Source organism: Athene noctua, chromosome 3 (genome assembly GCF_965140245.1).
Source record: "Athene noctua chromosome 3, bAthNoc1.hap1.1, whole genome shotgun sequence".
Classification (NCBI taxonomy): domain Eukaryota; kingdom Metazoa; phylum Chordata; class Aves; order Strigiformes; family Strigidae; genus Athene; species Athene noctua.
The window spans coordinates 63,646,567-63,666,938 of NC_134039.1; the positions used below are offsets into that span (position 1 = coordinate 63,646,567).

Consider the following 20,372-nt stretch of genomic DNA (forward strand, 5'->3'; position numbering starts at 1 on the left):
AAAAAAAGCCTCCCTAGAGCTAGACATGATCTACATAAATCACTACCTCCCACATATACAACCTGCCTCACTAATGGAAATACCGGGGATTTCAATACAGTAGCCCTTTATTTATGAAAAGTTATTGTCTTAATCTAGCAGAAAACACATTATATCCATTGCCTTTGAATTTTCAGGTTGTCAGTCATAACAGACATGCAGAAAAATAGATGAAACCTTTAGACATAACATGGTGAAATAATGTTTTATGGCTCTTGGAAAGCAAGTTATCAAGAGGAAGTGACAATCTTCTCCTTGCAGTTACAGTGTTGAGTCCATAAGTCAAAGCTATTTCTGCCGTTAATGTTCCAAGTAGAATCATGAATAAAAAATAAGTATGTAGCAGACTGGCCGGCACAGAAGAATCCAGCTGGTTTTGATCACCTCTGTAAAAAAGATGTTTTTTTAACTGCAGCTTTGATATTGGTTATTTGATCTCGTGTAAGCAAAAGCCATGATATCATAATTCCTGTACCAGGAATCTTTCACACTGCAGCTGTGACAACTGTCAAAGGGTTTCTAAAAACTGGAAACATTGCTGGTAATGCCTTAGCATATGTTGTATGATTTACATGAAGTTTTATTTTTTCAGCAGAACGTTTTAACATGGCTAAAATGTTACATTGGCACACAGAGTTCCAGTTCAAAGGCTGCACTGCTTTGTTAAATGTTTGGCAAAGTTTCCAGAGGTTTGGCTTGTTTGTATCTAGTGTTCTGAAATTCAGACACTGGATCTGTAGCACTTTGTGATAAGAGAGCTCACAGGTTCACAAAGTCTAGAAGGCTTGCCATAAATGTTTTTGACTATCAGCCAAGCAGGCAGAGCACTTGTGATGGGGAAAGCATGGAATCACCAGAAAAGGAGGAATGAGACATTTAAAATCACAGAAGTGTTGAGACAGAACACCCAGGACCTCCCAGTGGATGCAGAGGAAGTGCAAAGCAGTGGGGAATGTGGACAGACCAGTCTCTTCCCATTCAACAGTTTTTATCTACCTGGCATTTAATACCAAGAACCCTTCCCTGAGGCCCACTGTAAAGATAAAGGAACACAGTAACTGATATGTTAGATTAGACCTATCCATCTGATCCAATCTCTTTTTTTCTTCAGAGCAGCCGGGATCAGAAAAGTAAAAGGAAGGTGAGAGGAAAGCAGACTCTTGCAATAAACTGTCCACAGAAATGTGTCTTCCTCAGCTGCACACCTGAATAACTATTTATCTTGTGCTCTGATGCACAATGCTTTACCAACCACCTTTTGAGTGCTCATTTGAGATATTTATGTTACCTGCACGTATCTGGAATCCATACTTTAAATCCTACAAACTTCTTACCAGAGTGAGATTCAGGCCAGCTACGTGTTGTGTAAAATTACAGTATTTTCCAAATATATTTTTTTGCTCTCTATTGTATTTGTCTAATCTATATTCTATGCTAAAGAGTCACCATGGAGTCAGTCATGGAGTAAGAAAAAAGAAGGAAAAGGGGTTCTATGCCTTGCATTGCTAGTGACTATCTTATGTTCAAAGCCAAAGCTATATTCTCCTAGAGCAGATCCCCCCTGTCCCGTCCCCCCCCAATCACCTTGCATTCACTTCATTTCCTATAAACTTTAGTTGTCTCAGTAGCCTTACAGTTTCAGTTTCTTATGTTGTAATTTTCCCAAAAGATTAAAAAGTAGAGGAATGTTCATTTCGCTTTGTCATTCATTATTTTGTACTTCTCCCTTCTAGGCAGAATTCAGGCTGGCAATACTCAGGGCCTGGGAAATGCTAAAATGGGTGTGATGAAATGATCTAAATGAAAGTTGTTTAACTACCTTTGAGTGGCCTCCTTCAATGTCTAGAAAGTTTGCTAATTGAAATTCTGCTTCTCTATATGAACAATCTGGACCTGATTTATTGAGTTGTTTCTTCTGGGACACCCAAAGATACTGGCACTTTAAAGGGAGATACCTTTTGGTACTTACAGAATCTGAACAGAAGTGAAATCATAGTCTAGCCCTTGCCTTGCAGTTTCTTGCTTCTCTGTATTAAATATGACAACATGGAGAGAGATTTTGAGAGGCAGGACAACAAGACCACTTTGTAGACAGCCTAGGATGTGACTAGAATCCCAAGGAGTCCTTTAATCCCTGCATCACACTGGGACACCCTGTTGTATATATATCAACAAGGAATTGTGTGGAAGATTTCATACCTGTGCAATATGCACCAGACAACTCCCAGACACAGATTGGATTTGTACATGTACCTATCCATCACTTTTCAATACAAACAACAAGACAACAAAGACAGTTACATAATTTTAAAACATATTCAGTTATGAAGCATTGACGACCTTTTTAAGAAGGCAAATAAATTCCATCCTTCAAGAATACACACTTAAAACTTGAAAGTGTTTTCGCAGTGTGCTTGTGCAAGCCCCTTGGCATTGGCAGGTACCCATTCTGCCAAAGCAAAACAGCCTGCAAAATTAGGGTCTGGGATTTCAAGACAGTCATGAGTTTAATTCTAAAGAATAACATCGATATAAAACAATGTTTATTTCATGGTTTTTAAAAAAAGTAATTACAGCCTTATTTAACAATTCCATGTTTCTTAAATAAATTTATTTTTTGTTGTTCTTTCTTGGCAGGTTTTTTTTTCCTTTCCCACTGAAAACCATTGTATAGGTGGCTGGAAACAGATTCAAAAAGCTTCTTAGTCTAACTTCATCACTTAACACTTCTAGATGTTTCCCAATGTGTGGCTATTCCAGACCCTTCTGTCTGTTTTCCTGCAAAGACTCCATGGAAATTTCATCCAGAATCATGGTATTTTTCTTTATGCTGACAGTCATGTAAACATGCAGTATTCAGGATCAATCCTAAGTGTTTGTGTATGCCAGTCAAGGATCATGGTCTTTAGAGAACATTCTTTTGTGTAGGTGTTCTGAGCCTTTCAGTTATTTTTCCTATCAGTAGTACTCAGGACTGCAAAATTTGCCTGTGTTTGTTGTCCCTACATCTGAGAAAGTAAAGAGCAAAGAAGTAAAGGGTGCCTATCAATATTAGCATCCTTAAGGGAAAAACTTTGGATTCCATTATGTTCACTAATGTGTTACCACCATCATGATATACTGGTTATAGTTCTCTGTGACCAGTAGTAATCAGATGATATTTTTCAGTGTATGCTTGTATAACTGTTAGTTTATAACTGATAAGGTATTTACTGATTAGTAATTGACACAAACAGACAGTATGAAAATTAATGTGAACCACTACTTTATACATTTAGCCAACGTTTTGTTTCTGTGCACACAATCCCAAAGTGTCGTGTTCAGCAGCATATATATGTAGACATCAGACAATATGCAGTTTCCCTTCTCTGCCTTTGTTTTCATCTCAGAAAATATATTTATTCAGCGGAACTTCAAGATCCTGCAGAAGAAATATACCATATGTTAACAGTCTCCTTCTGGTGCGCACTGCTCCCTCAGGCTACTAGCAGGTTGAGACAAGATGATAGCTTGACAGTGTCGAGTGATGATTTCCTGAGGCATCGACCTAACAACCAGCCATTTAAAGGGAGGCTAAGGGCACCCTGCAGTCCCATAACAATAATATCATTAATGTCACAACAAAGCACGAAGTACCTTACTGCTGGGACAGCTAGTAATTAAGGGCACAGGACTAATAATAGACTTGGGCTGTCTGTAAATCCTCTGCAATGTTGCAGTACATGCTGCATATACCAAATGTAGGTATCCAAAGCGCAGAGTTCTTAGTCTGCCCCACTCTGCCAGTGGAACAATCCTTACAAAAATCCTTTTTTCACCTCTTCTCTCACTGGAGTGTGACAAAAATTTAAGCTACATACTAAAGAGTCTTTGATGCGCCAGCCAGCAGAGGGCACGGATGACACACACAGACACTGGTGGGTACATTACAACGCTTTCACTGAAAAGTTCAATACAGGCTTTCTATTCGCTTTAGCAAAGCAGCTGCTTAACTCTGGCCTACAGTCTCTCACTAATGCAGTGCCTCATTAGAAGAGATGTACGGCTTATTCTACAGGGATTTTTTTCCAAACATCTGGTATATCAGGACAAATCTGAAAATACCAGAGTGAGACATCACTTATTTTCATGCTCTCCTCTGGAGACTTCACTCAGCTGAAGGTTTCTTCTCATTAAGATCTTCAGCAGTCACTAAAATCCATGCTTAAACTACAGATAATGTGATCTGATCTCTTTGGTAGTAGTCTGGACTAGAGCTGTGGGTCCCAAGCAGCTTGTTTCTTCCCAAATGTGGAAATATCTGGATATGCAGTATTAGTTCAGGTCAAGTTTTGCTGACCATTTATAGTATCACGACCATCATAATCTCAAACTTAAGATCCACTGTTATAAATTTTTATACCACAAATAAGTCTCTGCAATGGATTAAGCTCTTTATTGCCACTTCAGAGACTCAATGTGCTACGTGCTGCATGGCACCATAATACTGCTAAATGCTAAACTGGTCCTGAAGTGTGTAAATCTCAATAGACAAGACAGAAAAGTGAAATACTTTATCAGTGGTTAAATATTTCCCAGAAAAATTAAGTGGCTTGTCTACAGTCACACAGGATAATGAATTGTGGCCTTCTGTGCAGCAACTCAGGCTTTTAGCTGCAAGAACAAATGTCCTCTGAGCTGCTAACTGTAGCAAGGTAGCAATACTTTTACATACAATATTCTATTAGCAAACTGTCTGCAAAATAAGGAATTGGCTTTCATAATCATACAGTTGTGCAAAACATATATATAACATTTTAGAACAATGCAACAGATCGTTGAACTTGGACAAACCCTCCAAGACTTTTTCATACACTGTATTTTACCCCCCTAGACTGTAAAATACTTCAGTCAGCATACAGCTAAACTAATGTTTTAGAACATACCTGCTGGCCTTTTATGAGGATATGACTGAAATGTATTTTTTCAGAATAAGTTACTGTATCTGCAATGCACTGTTTCTTTAAGCTTCTAACACTATGAGCCTTAAGCGCAACTGCAGAATTTAAAAATTCTTGCAAAAATTCTTGCAAAAATAGAGACTGCTCAATTTTATGTGAATTTTCCCATGCAGTAATCAGAACCACTTTATTTCCACAAACCACTCTCACAAATGGGCTGTCTTTATTCCACATGTCGCCAGCTAGGTGATATGTGGTAACAGGAGAAATTCTTACATTTTTCAGCTTCAGCCAGAAACATTTCACCTATTGACTCAAAATTTGGTAACTGCTTTGGCTTAAACCAGTTTTTAAAAATAACAAGATACATAGCAGAAAAATAAAGAATAGTGTTTTGCCTGTGAATTATTTCCTGGTCCTATGAATATGAATCAGGAGGCAGCAGTGTGCCCAGGTGGCCAAGAAGGCCAATGGCATCCTGGCTTGTGTCAGCAATAGCGTGGCCAGCAGGGTACAGGGAAGGGATCTGACCCCTGTACTCGGCACTGGTGAGGCCGCCCCTCGATTCCTGTGTTCAGTTTTGGGCCCCTCACTACAAAAAGGACATTGAATGACTCGAGCGTGTCCAGAGAAGGGCAACGAAGCTGGTGCAGGGTCTGGAGCACAGGTCGTACGGGGAGCGGCTGAGGGAACTGGGGGTGTTTAGTCTGGAGAAGAGGAGGCTGAGGGGAGACCTCATCGCCCTCTACAGCTACCTGAAAGGAGGGTGCAGAGAGCTGGGGATGAGTCTCTTTAACCAAGTAATAAGTGATAGGACAAGAGGGAACAGCCTCGAGTTGCACCAGGGAAGGTTTAGACTGGATATTAGGAAGTATTTCTTTCCAGAACGGGTTGTTAGGCGTTGGAATGGGCTGCCCAGGGCAGTGGTGGACTCCGCATCCCTGGAGGTGTTTAAGAGTCGGGTCGACATAGCGCTGAGGGATCTGGTGTAGTTGGGAACTGTCAGTGTTTAGGTTAAGGGTTGGACTAGATGATCTTCAAGGTCTTTTCCAACCTAGTTGATTCTGTGACCCATTCAATCCAAATAACCCAGTTCTTCAATTTCTACTTTACCCATCTCTCTAGTGATTCCACTAGTTGTTTAGCGTAAATGGTAACTGGCTGGTAAATTTGTGACTGATGGCTGAGTCAAGGCTTTACGTATGTACTGAATGGCCATCTGGCTGCTACTAAGAGGCAAATAGAAACAGCAGAGTTCTGGTACACTCTCTGTCAATGCAGGATCTCATTAAGTTCCTCTCTTTCACTGTGCCACCAATTTTCAAGAAACTTCAAGAGCTGTACCATGCTCTGAAACTGCTGAAGACACCATCACTGCCTCAGAGTGGCATCCAAAATTCTGATTCTAACCCAAAATATCAACGCTAGGGAACAGCATTAGACAAGGGGACTACCTGTATCAAGGGGAAGCACCTTATGCTACCGGGAGTGGGGTGGGGTGTGGGTGTGCCTGTTTGTTTGGAACTCACCACTTAAATTTGACTCTTTCCTCCAGATTTTATCTTAAGAGAAGCAATGAAAAATAATTACCTAATATTACCATTGTGTAGCAGGGCCAGCTACAGCATTCAATTTCCTTCTGGAAATGTTCAATTAAATTTACATGAGCAAATAAATGAGTATCTGTAAAAAAAAATCTTATAATTACGCTATGAGTCATTTTGACTGTATCTACAACCAGGACATGAAAAAGCATACACTTTTTCACTACAGCTAGCCCAGAACCAATTGCTCTTGACAGCAAACTCACAAGAGCTTCCAGTTTTTGTGGTCTGACTGACATAACCAGTGATGTTTGTCACAAACTGCATTCTCTAAAATGCTGAATTGCGTTTCTAAAAAGAGCATGAAAAACAAATTTCAAAATGTTTTGATGAATTTGTTATGTTTTGGTAGTAGAAGTTTCCATGCTAAATTTTTGAAGTGTCTTGTTTATATCTGTGTGAAAGTCCTGCATCAATCAGTATCACCAACACTGCAATCTTCTAGAGCATCATGTATAATTTCAGTGACAACTTCAGAGACTGGTAGATGGATCCAGGTTAAGCGTTAGCTCTGTATTTATGGGGAAAGCAAGCCTTTCTCTAATGCTGTGTGGCAAGACTGTATGTTAAATGTTGCTTATCCAGTGCAGACAGAGGAAGATTCCTGGTGAAGCGGCATGTCCTGTCATCGCTCACCATACAGAACCACTGTCACAAGCATCTCCTGTTGAGGCAAGGAAGCATGCCAAGGGATACTCTCCAAAAACTGCCAAAGAAGAACCCAAATAAAACCACGGTAAGCGCTGGATCTGAAAAAAAAAACCAACAGATGAACAATTCAAGAAGGGACGAGTGGAGGTTCTAGGGGCATGAGAACCGCCATCACCGGAGGTGGAGGACATACAAAATCGATCCTGTCAAGAAGACTTGAGTCCACCAACTCTCACAAGCCAGCGCCGCAAACGCGGCCCTGGGCCAGCCCTGGCTGGGTGCGGGGTGCTGGGCAGCCAGCCCAGAGCGGCCGGGCCGCCCCCTCCCGCCACACTCCGCAGGGACCAGCGGCTGTCCTCAGGCGATCCCCGCCCTGTCCGTCCCGGTGCCCGGAGCCGCCCTGCTGCTCCCCGGGACGTGCGGTGCTTCCGAGCGACCGCCTCAGGCCCCCGGGACTGGGGGGCCGCCCCCCGCCTGCCGCCCCCCGCCTGCCGCCCCGGGACCGGGACGGAGCCCGGCCCCGCCCGCCATTTCATGTGGGAGCCGCCCCGCCCGCCCCCCGCTGCGGACGCGGCTCCGTCCCCTCCCCGGGCGGACGCCTCCCCGCCCGCCCCGACCCGCGCCGGGGGCCTCCGCCGCTCCCCCGCCCCGGGCCGCGCCAAGCCAGCCCAAACCCCTCCCCTGTCTGCAGCAAGTGGCGGCGGCAGAAGGGCGGCGGCGGCGCCGTCACGTGAGGGCCCTGCCTGGCGCTCGGCTCCCCGCGCAGCCTCGCCACTGCCGGCCCCGGCCCCGGCCCGATCCCCGCCGCCGCCTCGCCGCGCCGCGCCCCGCGCTCCCATGCCCAGCAGCGAGGCGGTGCCGCTGGGGCTGGGCGCCTGCCGCAGGTCGGGGGCGCTGGCCGGGATGCTGGCGCTGGTGGCGCGGCTGCTGGAGTGGCTGCGCTCGCTGTTCTGGAAGGAGGAGATGGAGCTCACCCTGGTGGGGCTGCAGTACTCGGGCAAGACCACGCTGCTCACCGTGCTGGCGGTACGCTGCCGCCGGCCAGGGCCAGGGGCAGGGCAGGGCCGGGCCGGGCGGGGGGCGCCCAGGGCGACGGCCCGCCGGCGGGGGGGTCGCGGCGGGCGGTGAGGCGGCGGGCGGCGGCCCGGCAGTCTGGCGGGGCTGGCGGCCGCTCCCCCGGCAACAAGTGCGGGCTCTGCCTGCGGGGCCTGCGGCGAGGCCGCCTCCTGTCTTGAGGTCCCGCGGCGCGGCGGTGCGCTGCGGAGTCAGGGAGGGAGGGGGGCGGGCGGGCGGGCGGGGGCATGTGGCAGCTCTTGTTGTCTTTTTGCAACCTCGAGAATTTCACAGCAGGCTCAGGTGGGTGTGAAACTGAAGAGAGAGAAGGAAAATGTCTCCCGTGTCAGACTGCAGAGTGTGCCCATCTCGAAGCAGATTCCTGGGCACGGGCTCTTGCCCGTGATTCACAGTTTGCTTTTCACGGCCAGCATATCCCAAAATAACTCGGAGTAGATTGTCCATCCTCCAAGGCCACAGCTCTCCTGTCGCTGAATTCTGCCCTCCCATCAGGTGCATCAATATCAATGCCTCCCCACAATGCCTTGGTAGTTCTTTTCCAGCATTCAAGGCTGATTTTGGCATTCCCTTCCCACTGGGGTGATGGCCTTGCAGCCTTGTACCTCTCTGATGCTAACACTTACCATGGCGTTTTCCATTTTGTCATCATGCTGAAATATGTTCCTCATCCTTGTTTGCTATGCCTTCTGCATTTGGGTGGATCCCAAAGATTTACTTCCCATCCGAAGATGAAAAAAAATGTGTTGTAAATATGGTTGCTACTAATCATAAAGCTTAGTGCATACCCTTTTGTGTAAGGTGAGCACTGTTGTGAGATGTATTGCAGCTTCACGTGCCACAAGATAAAGGTTTCCTGATGTTCTTCAGTCCTTGTCCTGAAGTTAACTATATCGCCTATCAAAACCAGACTGAGAGGCATACGGCCTAAAGTCAGATAGATTGAGGCAATGATGACATGAATACATAGTATTCATTACTTGCTTTCACATACAATTGTGGATTAAGGGGAAAATAGGAGATTGTGAATTATTGTGAGTGAAGAAGTGGAGAGAGAGCAGGAGTAAAAGGAATGGGATAGGGAAAGTGCACAATGAAAGTATGTTTTGGGGGACATCAGTAATCAATAAACAGAAAATATCTGGAACTGGTATTTTAGTTCGTTAGGCACTCGGATGGTCTTGGTAACATGGGCCTCAGCACTCCTCAGGCCCATTGGAAGCATTCCTCTCCCACAGGCGAGCTTTGCTGAGGAAGGGGGAAAAGGCGGTGTGGCCTCAGTAACAGTAGCATGTGGTATTAGACTTTCTCCCTGTAACTGTTCGTCCACTCACTTACACTACACCACTAGTGGAATGGCATCATATGTGATTGTCTCCATTGCTAATATCTTGAATACCAGAGCGCTACTGTTATTGCAGGTTTGATTTTACCAGCAAACGTGTTGCTTAAGAATATTCTGCAAGGCATCCATGTTTTCTGACTTGGGGAATGGCACAGATTGCATTTGTAGCTTTTGGATCTTTCAGGCTGGAGATGACATACCATGATAATTACCAAAGAAGGGTTGTTGGAAAATTTGGAAGTAAACACTGTAGGGTAAGGCAATGGATAATATTTTACTCTTGAATACAGTTGGTACCAGGCTGGCAAATAGATTGGGAACTCTAGGTGCATTTGTGTGTATGTAGCTAGACTGTAACAAGATGAAAATAAATGTTGCAAAATAGTGGCTACTTAAAATGCAAACTGTAATGGATCATAAAAACAAATGGTAGGAAATTAACTATTTTTTTCCACTTTGCAGTAGTATTCAGAGATCCTATCATGCTAACACTGATTAAACACCCTTTGAGACAGTCTCTTCCTTGAAGAGTTCAAGCCATATTTAGTCCTCTGTTCACAGTGGAAACCTTAGATAATGGCCTTTTACTATGGATGTGCACTGATGTAATAAAATAGAATCTGGCCCATGGTTGTTGATATGGTAGGGGGTAATGGCAGTATTCATTGTCATCTCAATATTCAGCATCATTTAAAGAGGGCATTACAGACTCCTTTGCATCAGTTATTTTCATCTGTGTCAGGATGTAATCTCTTTTTTACTGAGATGCAACAATAAACTTGTACATCTTGTATATTCACAAAAATAGGCAATTTGTCATATAAACTTCTTTAGCAAGCAAAATCGAACAGATTTTTTACTTTATGGTGCTTACAGCACTTAGAGTAATCAGAGCTTTTGGATGAATGTGGGCAAAAGATTCACAATATTACTTTCTTTTCTTCATTGTGTAGGAAAATAGAGCTGTAAACATAATGCTTTCTTTGTAGCTGATTCCATTCAACCAGAATGGAAAATTTTTAGAGGAAATGACTGAAGACGAATAAAAGGAGTGCTGATTGTTTGTGTTCTATCCCCAATACCAGAGCAATTATGGTTTTGGGTTTTTTTATTTATGTCTTCCAGTTGAGCATATTGCATATAGTATATACTTGGCTGGCAAAAGTGGAATCCCGACTTTCTGTGAGTTTGTTTAGCCTCCTGAGTTGTCTGGCTGATTTTCCAGACATTCACGTGCTTGAGTAATGATGCTGGATTCTCAAGATTTATGTGTTCATATGTGTTTATATGTCTGTCCTTCACAAATAAATGTACTATATATTTTAACAAATTAGGCCAGGACCTGCTACAGGAGATCATTACAGATTGGCTTTGTCTTACTCCATCAAATTAAAAACTTCTGTCACTGCTGGGTACATGTATCTGTGAGACTGCAGGTGCATTTGTCTTCACTGTTTTTTCCTACTGCTGTTGACAAGTCACTGAAGCAAGGAAAGAAGAGGGAAAAAAAAAAGACTTTCAGAAACAAAAGATGGGGAAATTGTATAGTACAGAATTTAGTGAGTAGGTTCCCATAGGTAAAGTTGAACAGGTAATTGATGGAAGATGTTTCTTGCCTGAAGGAACTAATTCCAAACCCCCAAATCCTGTGATAGGATATAGTAAATGTCAAAGATTATACAGCTTTTAAAGTCCCAGATTAAAAATAATTAATCTTAGTTTGTGAACACAAACTGGAGGCATAGTATATTCTCACTCTGTCATGAACAGTGAAGAGAAAAGTTGCAGAAAATGAACAGAGACAAACGATAGCACTAGGGATAGCTTGTGGCAGTGTGTGCACTGTGAGGCACATAGCTGCTTCAGTGCACCCTGTAGCTCTGATCATCCCCTTGTCAGATGGGAGGGACCTGTTGGAGCATGCCTGCTTCCCTCCTTGTCCGCACCCCCATATTTTCTTCCAAAAAACCCCACAGGGCACATGGGATGATGAGGTAGGTGAAGGGAATATGGGCAGATAGATGCAGAAGGGTGGTGGCAAGTCCAGAAGGTCCTGCTCCCCTTTCTGAATGACTGGAAAACCAGGACTACTGTGTATGTTGCCAGAGAGTGCCTGGGCCTCTGTGTAGACATAACTGTTAAGTAACCACCTGCCTGTCTTAATGCACCACATCTAGGAGACACATTTCCTTATAAATAATACATTTTGAAAAGGAAGAATGAATAATGAGTTATCTACTTGGATCTGAGTTTCACCTTCTTCCTCAAAAGCTGACTTCTGTAGTGGGTAGATGTGTGTAAGGTTCCCATTGGCCTGATGACAAGTGTCTGTCTTGTAAAAATATTTCTGTGAACTAGGGGAGGAGTCAGCATTTTGGTTTTATGTTTTGGGTTTATGGTATGCTGAGTTAGTACCTTGTATTTTTCTGTCTTAATGGTATTCTCTGAGCTTCCACAGTGAGACTTCTGTGCTGTCACCTACTCAGAAGGAAAGGGTCTGCATGTAATACTCTCTACATGAGTACTCCTTCACTGTTTATTATATTTGTAGTTAAACCATTGATAATGATAGTGAGAAACTACAGTGAAAAATTCTGGTATAGTCATATTGGGGGTTGGACTAGATGACCTTTAAAAGTCCCTTCCAACCCAAACCATTTATGATTCTGTATTTTGATTGCTGCTTTCTGATTTGCTGAAGGTTCAGATGAAGAATTGTTCAAAGTCTCATGTTTTCTGGGGTGATCTTTGTCACTGAGGAGAATAAAAGATTGTTTAAAGGGACTGAAATGGTCTTCCTTAATTGAAGTGCTGGCCAGTGCTCTTGCAGGAAATTAATGAGATATTTTAGTGTTGTAAAATAAAAATTTTAGATTGCAAATGAGAAACTTATCTGCTGTTTATCAACTATTTTATAATAAATATATATATATATATTTTTGTATTCCAGTCAGGGCAGTTCACAGAAGATATGATTCCTACAGTAGGCTTCAATATGAGAAAAATAACAAAAGGAAACGTTACCATAAAGGTAGGTATGCATGTTTGAATTAATACAGAGTAGACAAAGTGATTGTAAAAGCATAGGAAATTTCTTTTAAGATGATAGGATCATTTATCTGTTTTTCTAGTTCAAAAATAACTTTTTTAAAGCATATAGTCATGTATTTCTCTGTTAAATTAAACTATTTGATTTCATTAGATCCAAACCAAGCAGAAGCTTTGTTGCACTTTTTTGGGTTAGAAAGGTTATAAAATTCTGAGGTATTAAGGGAGCTGTGTTGACTTCTGGAGTGCCTCTCTTCTATCTCTCTCTCCCTCTCACAACTGTAAGTGAAATCTGAAGTAACTTCACTACTAACTTACTTATCTCAGCAGAGAATGTGGTTTAGCTGGCATAATGTTAGCTATATGGAAATAGAACAGCTAATGTAAATCAGTAGTTGGGGAACTGTCTCTTAGGCCTGTAGAGAAATATAGATGATGCCAGTTTGGTTGTGATTCTTGCCATAGTCATCAAAATAGAGATAATTCACTCCAGCACTGTTAAGGGACTCTCTGTTGTTTGATTATGAAGGGAGCCTGGTTGATTAGTCTAAATTGAATACATAATTTTATCTAAAATTACATAAAGGGAATATAGGTTTTTGCCTTTATCTTGACTTTTCCCTCCTTTTCCTTAATTTTCTCTCCTTTCTGCCTTAGTTCTAAAGATATTTTTTTCCTCTGGTTTGGTGTGACTCTTAAACCTAGGGAGGATTATCTGAAATTACCTGTAATGTGAATATAAGCAGTCATTAACTGTCTACCTAAACTGTCTCTCGAAATAGTGAGCAGATAAGGCGTGGTAAAAGGGGTACTTGACTTCTGTTGGTTGGGAGATGTTAAAGCTGGACTGAAAAACCCTAAAACGACCATAGTGGTATAAATACTATGACTGCCTGTCTGTTTCTGGTCTTAGTATCTTCCTATACTTTCTCAAAATCTCACATGACTGTAGGGCCTTCAGCTGTATGTTTCACCTGTGTATCTACTTCTGTGTTCTAAACTTGCAGAATAATCAGTAGGTTCCTCTACAACTACTTATATGTTTCAGCGCCTAATAAGCCAGTCTTTTGAAATCTATTGAAATGGAAAGTCTAATGTTACCCAACTATTTCCTCTCATCACTCCAACCCTCCTTCCTGTATACCCTCTTGAAATTCATGTCAGGTTTGGCTGAAAAAAATCTCTCTTAACATTACCCATGATTTGGTCTGATTTTAGTCTCCCAGGAAATTTTGGCACATTGCCAAAAATAAATGATGGTGAGTATCTTAAAATTAGGTTCATGGTAAAGACTGTAAAAGGATTAAAAGGAAAATGCAGTTAAATGTAAAATGGAGTAGAAGTGGAGGAGAATTATCTTTCCCTGGTAACCTCAGCTTTGTGACTTTGTAAATGATCATGTACGTGATTAGAGCCTACTTTGGGAGAGAATCTGATCTCTTATCACAGAGCAGGTGAGCAAGAAGGCAAAGTAACATCATACCGTGGTTTTAATTCACACATTTCCTGAAAGGTAGTTGGTTGATAGAAGCCTAAATTTGTCAGTGTAAAAGGTGTGTGTGTGTGTGTTTGTGAGTTTAAAAAAAATCAAACTGTCACATGATGAACACTGCAATACTCAATGCAACATGTCCAAACTCTTCTTTGAAGTAAAAAGTCAAGACTAGCATTGCTTTACACAGTGGGCAGCTTTCTGAAAACACAGAGGAATTTATATGGCAGTATGAGTAAGCTTGCATCAGTTGGACTTTATCCGGGAAAAATGTAGGTAACCAGAATCAAAAGCCTCTCAGCACTAATTCTTTCAGCCAACCCTGTATGCTCAGTTTATTTTGGAGACCCAGGAATCAGGAAGGGTGAAAGGTAACTCTAATGGTCTTTCAGGAGACCAAAGTAGCGCACAAGGTACACATTCTGCCGAGTAACAGTTATGCAGCTTTTTCTTGTAAATGGAGACTGTTATTTCATGATGCTTTCTGTTAGTTCTTATGAATGCAATGTTTGAAACTGGTGAAAAAACACAGTTTCATTGATGATGAAGTTTCACTTCTGGTTGTGGCCCCTCTTCACCTCTCTTCTCAATATATACAAGATCATCCAAGCTCTCCCTCATCTCTGCTGGTTCATTTCTCTGTGGCCAGCTCTGCTTGTAGTAGTGTGTACACTGCATATAAGGTAAGGCTGGTTAGGGGAAATCTGAACTTACAAGAACATCTGCTTTGATTGCCATAGGGCAGTATTCATGCTGCATAACAAGAAGGTATACTGATGAGCAGAAAGGTATTTCCTCTCTTTCCTTGTTATAGAGTTTCCTTCCAACTCTCCTTACGCCCATAGCTCTCCTCATCAAACGTTCCCCTCTTCCACTTTGAGATTTCTTTGTGCCTCTTCCATTTGCATATACACACAAAGGCCAAGCCTTGAACACCTCATTCCTCAAAGTACCCACTCCTGTCCATTAAAGAGGAAGCAACAAATGTCCTTGCTTAGTCCAGGAGCAAGTTTGTTAGTGAATGAGGGAAAAAAAAAAAAAACAAACGAAACTCTAGTCTTGGGTCCCTCTGTTGAATGTGTCTCAACAACCATCCATGTGTGGCTGAGCAAGGAGCTGAATTTTGCTGTAGAAAGGACATACTTCACCCTGGCAGTAGCTTGGTACATTCCTATTCATCTTCTCCCAAAAGAGTGCCTTTTTAATCAAAATCAGAATTTGTGAATATTTTTTTTTTTAATTTGGGGTCCAAATTCTGCTTTCCAAACAGAATCTTTCCTGTAAAGGGAAATAAAAGCCCCTCTTAAAAAACCAACAAGAAACTGCCCATGGTAGCACTTCTAAACCTCAATATGATGTTCCTCATGCTAGGGACAAAGTAGACTTAACTTCTGGAGACCTGAGAGGGAATCAGGTCATCCTAGTGATGGTGGCAGAGATTAAAGGTCAGCTTTTACAATCAGCTTAAGTAGATCATGGTGTGAGGTTTTACAGTCTACTTTAAGCCTGGCTGTGCACCCGTGCACACCTTTTCCATCAGCACCAGTGATCCAATGCAAAGTGGTAGTCAGATCAGCCAGCTGATCTGGATGAAAGCATCCTCTAAAAAAACCCCAGCAACCAACCAAACCAAAGCTGCCCCCATGCCAGTTTCTCCTCAGTCAGATTACCTAAGCAGTGTGCTCCCCAAACAGCTGTGTGATTGCAGGTGCCACCATAGTGTGGGAAAGCAGGATACAGACACAGGCAAAATTATGCATTTTGGGGGAAGCCTGGGTAGACTGACTTAGCTACAAAACACTGTATTTAGGGAACAGAATCGGACCAGGAAGAAAGCAGTCTCTATTTGATGAAAAAAACATTTCCTTCATCCTTCCACTCCGGTAGCTGCAAACTTTTCAGCACGACTACCCTTGCCTGTTGCTAGAGGGCTTCCAGAATTACGTGTTCAGTATGCACACATAGGCTGCTTTTAGATGCGGATGGACCAGTGACATTATTTAAAAACAATAAGTGTTTAATGCTATATTATTAGGATTTATGAACTTTGGATGGTGTTAAATCTTCTAGCCCTTATGATTAATTCATGATTGATATTAGTTATGAAAGAGAATTTGTGGAGAAGTCAATAGGCATTGATATTGAACAGTCTGATTGATGTGCTAATTGTATAGATTTTCTCCCCCAAGATTCTCTTTATTATACTGAAATTAACATGTACACTAGCTGTGACAGCAAATCAAATAGTTTATTTATAACAAGGACATCAGAGGTACTGCCTTGCAAGTAGCAAGGCTATGCCATGCTTTCTTGACCTCTGATACTTCAATGGTAGGTGTGTAGAACAGGATCAGTGACAAAATTATGATTAGCATTGTGTTATGAAGCAGCAAATGCAGACTCACAAGCAAAAGCTGTATGTTTCAGTTTAAATAGTCAAACTGTCATAAGTTTTCACTTATGTAAAGGGGTATTTTAGCTTGTTATTTCAGCATGTAGGTGTTCCATGTCCTCCTGCCTGAGCCTTCCCTTCTCTTTCACAAGAGTGTGTTTGTACTGAAGCAGTACCTTCCACTTGAGCTTTAGCAATGTTTCCTAATTTATCTAGGAGAGGACTCTATTGTAGTTACTCCTAAACTTCACTTTTCATTGCATCTGCCTTAGTTTACTACTGGTCAAAGAGTTCCATAGATGCCTGTCGTGGTGTAAGCCCAGCGGGCAACTAAGCACCTTGCAGCCTGCTCTCTCAGTCCTCCCTGCCCTGGTGGGCTGGGGACGAGAATCAGAAGGAAAAAAAAACCAAAAAAACTCATGAGTTGAGATAAGTTTAATAGGACAACACAAGGTGTGAATAAATAATAATACTAATGAAAGAATATATCAGGTGAGTGATACATGATGCAATTGCTCGCCACCTGGAACCCAGTGCCTAGCCTGTTGTTCCCAAGCCACAATCCCTGGCCAGCTTCCCCAGTTACATACTGAGCACGATGTCATATGGTACCGAATATCCCTTAGGGTAGTTGGGGCAGCTGCCCTGGCTGTGCTTCCTCCCAACTTCTTGTGAAAATAAACTCTATCCCAGCCAAACCCAGGACAACGCCACAGTCAATAAAAAACTTACTACATTTAACCACAGTTCATAAATAATCCACAGGAATAGGAACTACCTTTCAGTTCCCTTGTTTTCTGTCTTTTGCATAGAAACAATGAGGCCATGATTTAGACTATATATATAGAAGGCATAAGGATAGTTGGAGTGCTATACTGATGTTGCTCCAGAATTTTCAGACGTGGAAGAAAATGAGAAAGCTGTTGAAAGAGTCTTCAAAAGTAATTTTTGAGCCAGGATAGTTCAAGTAAGTGAGGGAAATTACTGATAAGTTTGTACTGGAGTTGTCTGCACAAATGGTACTGCAAGATCAAGTTCATGCAGGGAGGAGGTGTGTGAGTTTCTGTGGAACTGTGCCTTATTTTACGCTTTGATCTCAAAAGTCATGTTATACTCTAGTTGTTACAACAGAATTGTTAAGAATAAGAGGATAATGCTAACATTATTAATATGTTTATTAGTTTCAAAAATGATACTTGGTTTGGAAGCTAGTCTGCACAGGAAGATAATTTATCTTAACCGGTTCTCATGATCTCTTGCTACAACAGCATACACTGAAAGTAAGAGATGTAGGGGGATGTGGCTCTTATGTATAGATGCTTATTTCCTTCAAAGCTTGTCAAGATGAAATACTTGTATGTCACTATTCCTGTAGGTAAGCTGTTAAAATCTTACAGCCTAATTTCTAGATAAAGTTTCCAAAATTATTTTACTGTGGGAAGAATGACATCATTTGTTGATACATTGATGACTGAAGAGTGGTGAAGCGGATGCCTCTTGCTAGAATCCTTTGATGAGCTATTTGCAGCCTAGTCAACAAGGATTCAGAGAGAAATTTTCTTTAACCTTTCTATTCAATAAAGCGGGTTACCTTTATCATAGAAATATATGATATCCAACTGTCAGCTATTATTAAAATTCCTGGATAAAGTGTTACATTACTGAACCTGTGAAGTCCTTCAAACATAGCAGAAATGATCTTCATATTAAGCAGATAGGTCTTGTGTCTGACCTTTTTCAAAGGTCTCAGAGGACACTGTGAAACAGAACTGATTAAACTTATTAGAAGAGTGAGGCTGAGAAACCATCTGGATCAAAAAGTCCTCAAGTGAGAAAATAGAATTCTGGGAGTATAAGACTGATGACCTTAGGCATAGTAAGTTGCAACAGGAAGTAGGTGATACTAGTCCTTTATCTGTTTTTTTCCTGTATTTTGGAGTAGGCCGCTGAGAAGAAAGTACTATGCTAGTGCAACGTCACCACCTGGTCTCTTTACTACAGTTCTATCTCTAGATTCCATACAATTTGAGAAGGCAACAAGAACTGAGGATCCCACAGTCTTCTTTACTTTCTTCCAATTTTGGCAGTCATTTCCAGAAGCCGATGGATTTATTCTCATGTTTAGTCTCTAATCCTAGTGTGTAAAAGTATGGTTACTGGCATGCCTATGTGTATGAGTATTTATCTGAACCACTCTGAAAGAAAAACACTGATTTATGGAAGCCAAAACATTTTGTAGGAATATGATGATTTCACATGCTCTTTAATTGAAGTTGAGCATGATCAGAAATGTAAAGCTTTAACCATGAATTGTCAAATTTGGCTTGTCAATGTATTTAATAAAACCTGTCACCTGTTATTTCCAAAAAAAAAGAGGAGGCAAAGAGGAAAGATTTTACCAGGCAGTATTTGAAATCTAAACAGGAACTTCTATGGATTTAGAGGTTGTGGTTGAGGTATTAAATTACAGTATGATTTCCAGCATCAAAATACCTAATGTACTACAATTTAGGGATCTGTTAAAACTATTTTGATGAAGCTCATAACAAAACTGATGGCTATCACTTTTTTTCTGGCAAAAAAAATCTCTGACTGAATTAATTTGGGGGTTTAATTCCAAGCAAGTTTTGTTGTTTGCTGAGTGATTTGATTTTGATGGAATGTCTCGTATTTTTGTATCAGCTCAGTATTGGTAGTTGTCTTGTTTTACTGTTAGGAAAGCTAGACAGTCGCTAAAAAATTTCTATTTAACACACCAAACTTTGAGAGCCTCAGAAGACCTGAATCACTGTTACTTTAAATGATTGTGAAGCTCCAACTAATCAACCTTTGATACTTGCAGGGATGGTTTTAGGATAGTCTCAGGTATAAAAAAGTAACAGCAACACAAGACATGCATATGCAGCAGCTCTGTTTTCGTTGCTCTTGCACTTCGTTTTCTTAAAATAGCCCCGCCTGACAGTTTGTGCACCTCCCTGGATACGGCAGTCCGGAGGGAGCAGCTGCGGGGCGGGAGCTGCCGAGGTCGGACTGCGGTCACCCCGGCTGTCACCACTAGAGGCCAGCGTCCCTCCACGGGAGCTGCCGCCCGGCCAGCGCAGGCCAGTCTGCCGGGGGGTGAAGCCGAGCTAATTGCTATTTGCTCTGATGTGGCAGAGAGCGAGGAGGAGGATCCCGGCTCTTGCGTTCCTCAGCCAGCTTCCTTCGTTGCAGCACTCCTCCCTCCTCTGGACCGTAAAGTTTCCGTCTCCAAACATCGGCATAGAATCAGAATCCTCCTGCTTTGTAATGCTTCATCCTGCTATTCAGCAGCAATTAAAGAAACATCCTACCTGTCATGACATCATCTCATGTGTCATGCAGCAATACAAGCCTCTCTCTGTACGGCCTTTATAGCTCCAGCAGTGTTTTGGCAAGTACTGACTAGTCCATATGGCTTGGTCACTCTGAAAAGGCTGTGCTGTATCTGGGCTGATTTCAAGTCAAAGTGATTATTTCTATAAAGAAGAATTTTTGTGGGATGTCCAAGTAATTTATGATAGTTGTCTGTAAGGAAAAGCTGTACCGCTGGATTCAAAAGGGCTGTGATCCACAGCAGGTAGTCTGGTTACTAATGATATACCCCAGGGATTGTTTAGCATCCTCGTTAGTGACCTGGATGATGAGACAGGGTGTACCCTCAACAAGTTTGCTGATAATACAAAACTGGGAGGAGTGGCTGTGATACAGCAGGGGATTATGCTGCCATCCAGAGGGACCTTGACAGACTGGAGAAACGGGCTGACAGGAC

General features: G+C 42.1%; 1 protein-coding gene across 2 annotated transcripts in view; it reads left to right on the forward strand.

Annotated features, from left to right (window-relative positions):
• The first annotated feature begins 7,833 nt into the window (after positions 1–7,833).
• Positions 7,834–20,372, forward strand: part of LOC141958705 (ADP-ribosylation factor-like protein 8B) — a 29,348-nt gene continuing 16,809 nt past the window's right edge. Inside the window, exons 1-2 of one of the 2 annotated variants that reach the window (XM_074901584.1) lie at positions 7,834–8,260; positions 12,601–12,681. In XM_074901584.1, coding sequence (XP_074757685.1) covers positions 8,072–8,260; positions 12,601–12,681 — 270 coding nt within the window. In that variant the 5' untranslated portion in view covers positions 7,834–8,071. The remainder of the gene's footprint in view (positions 8,261–12,600; positions 12,682–20,372) is intronic. The other variant, XM_074901583.1, reaches the window with a different exon arrangement.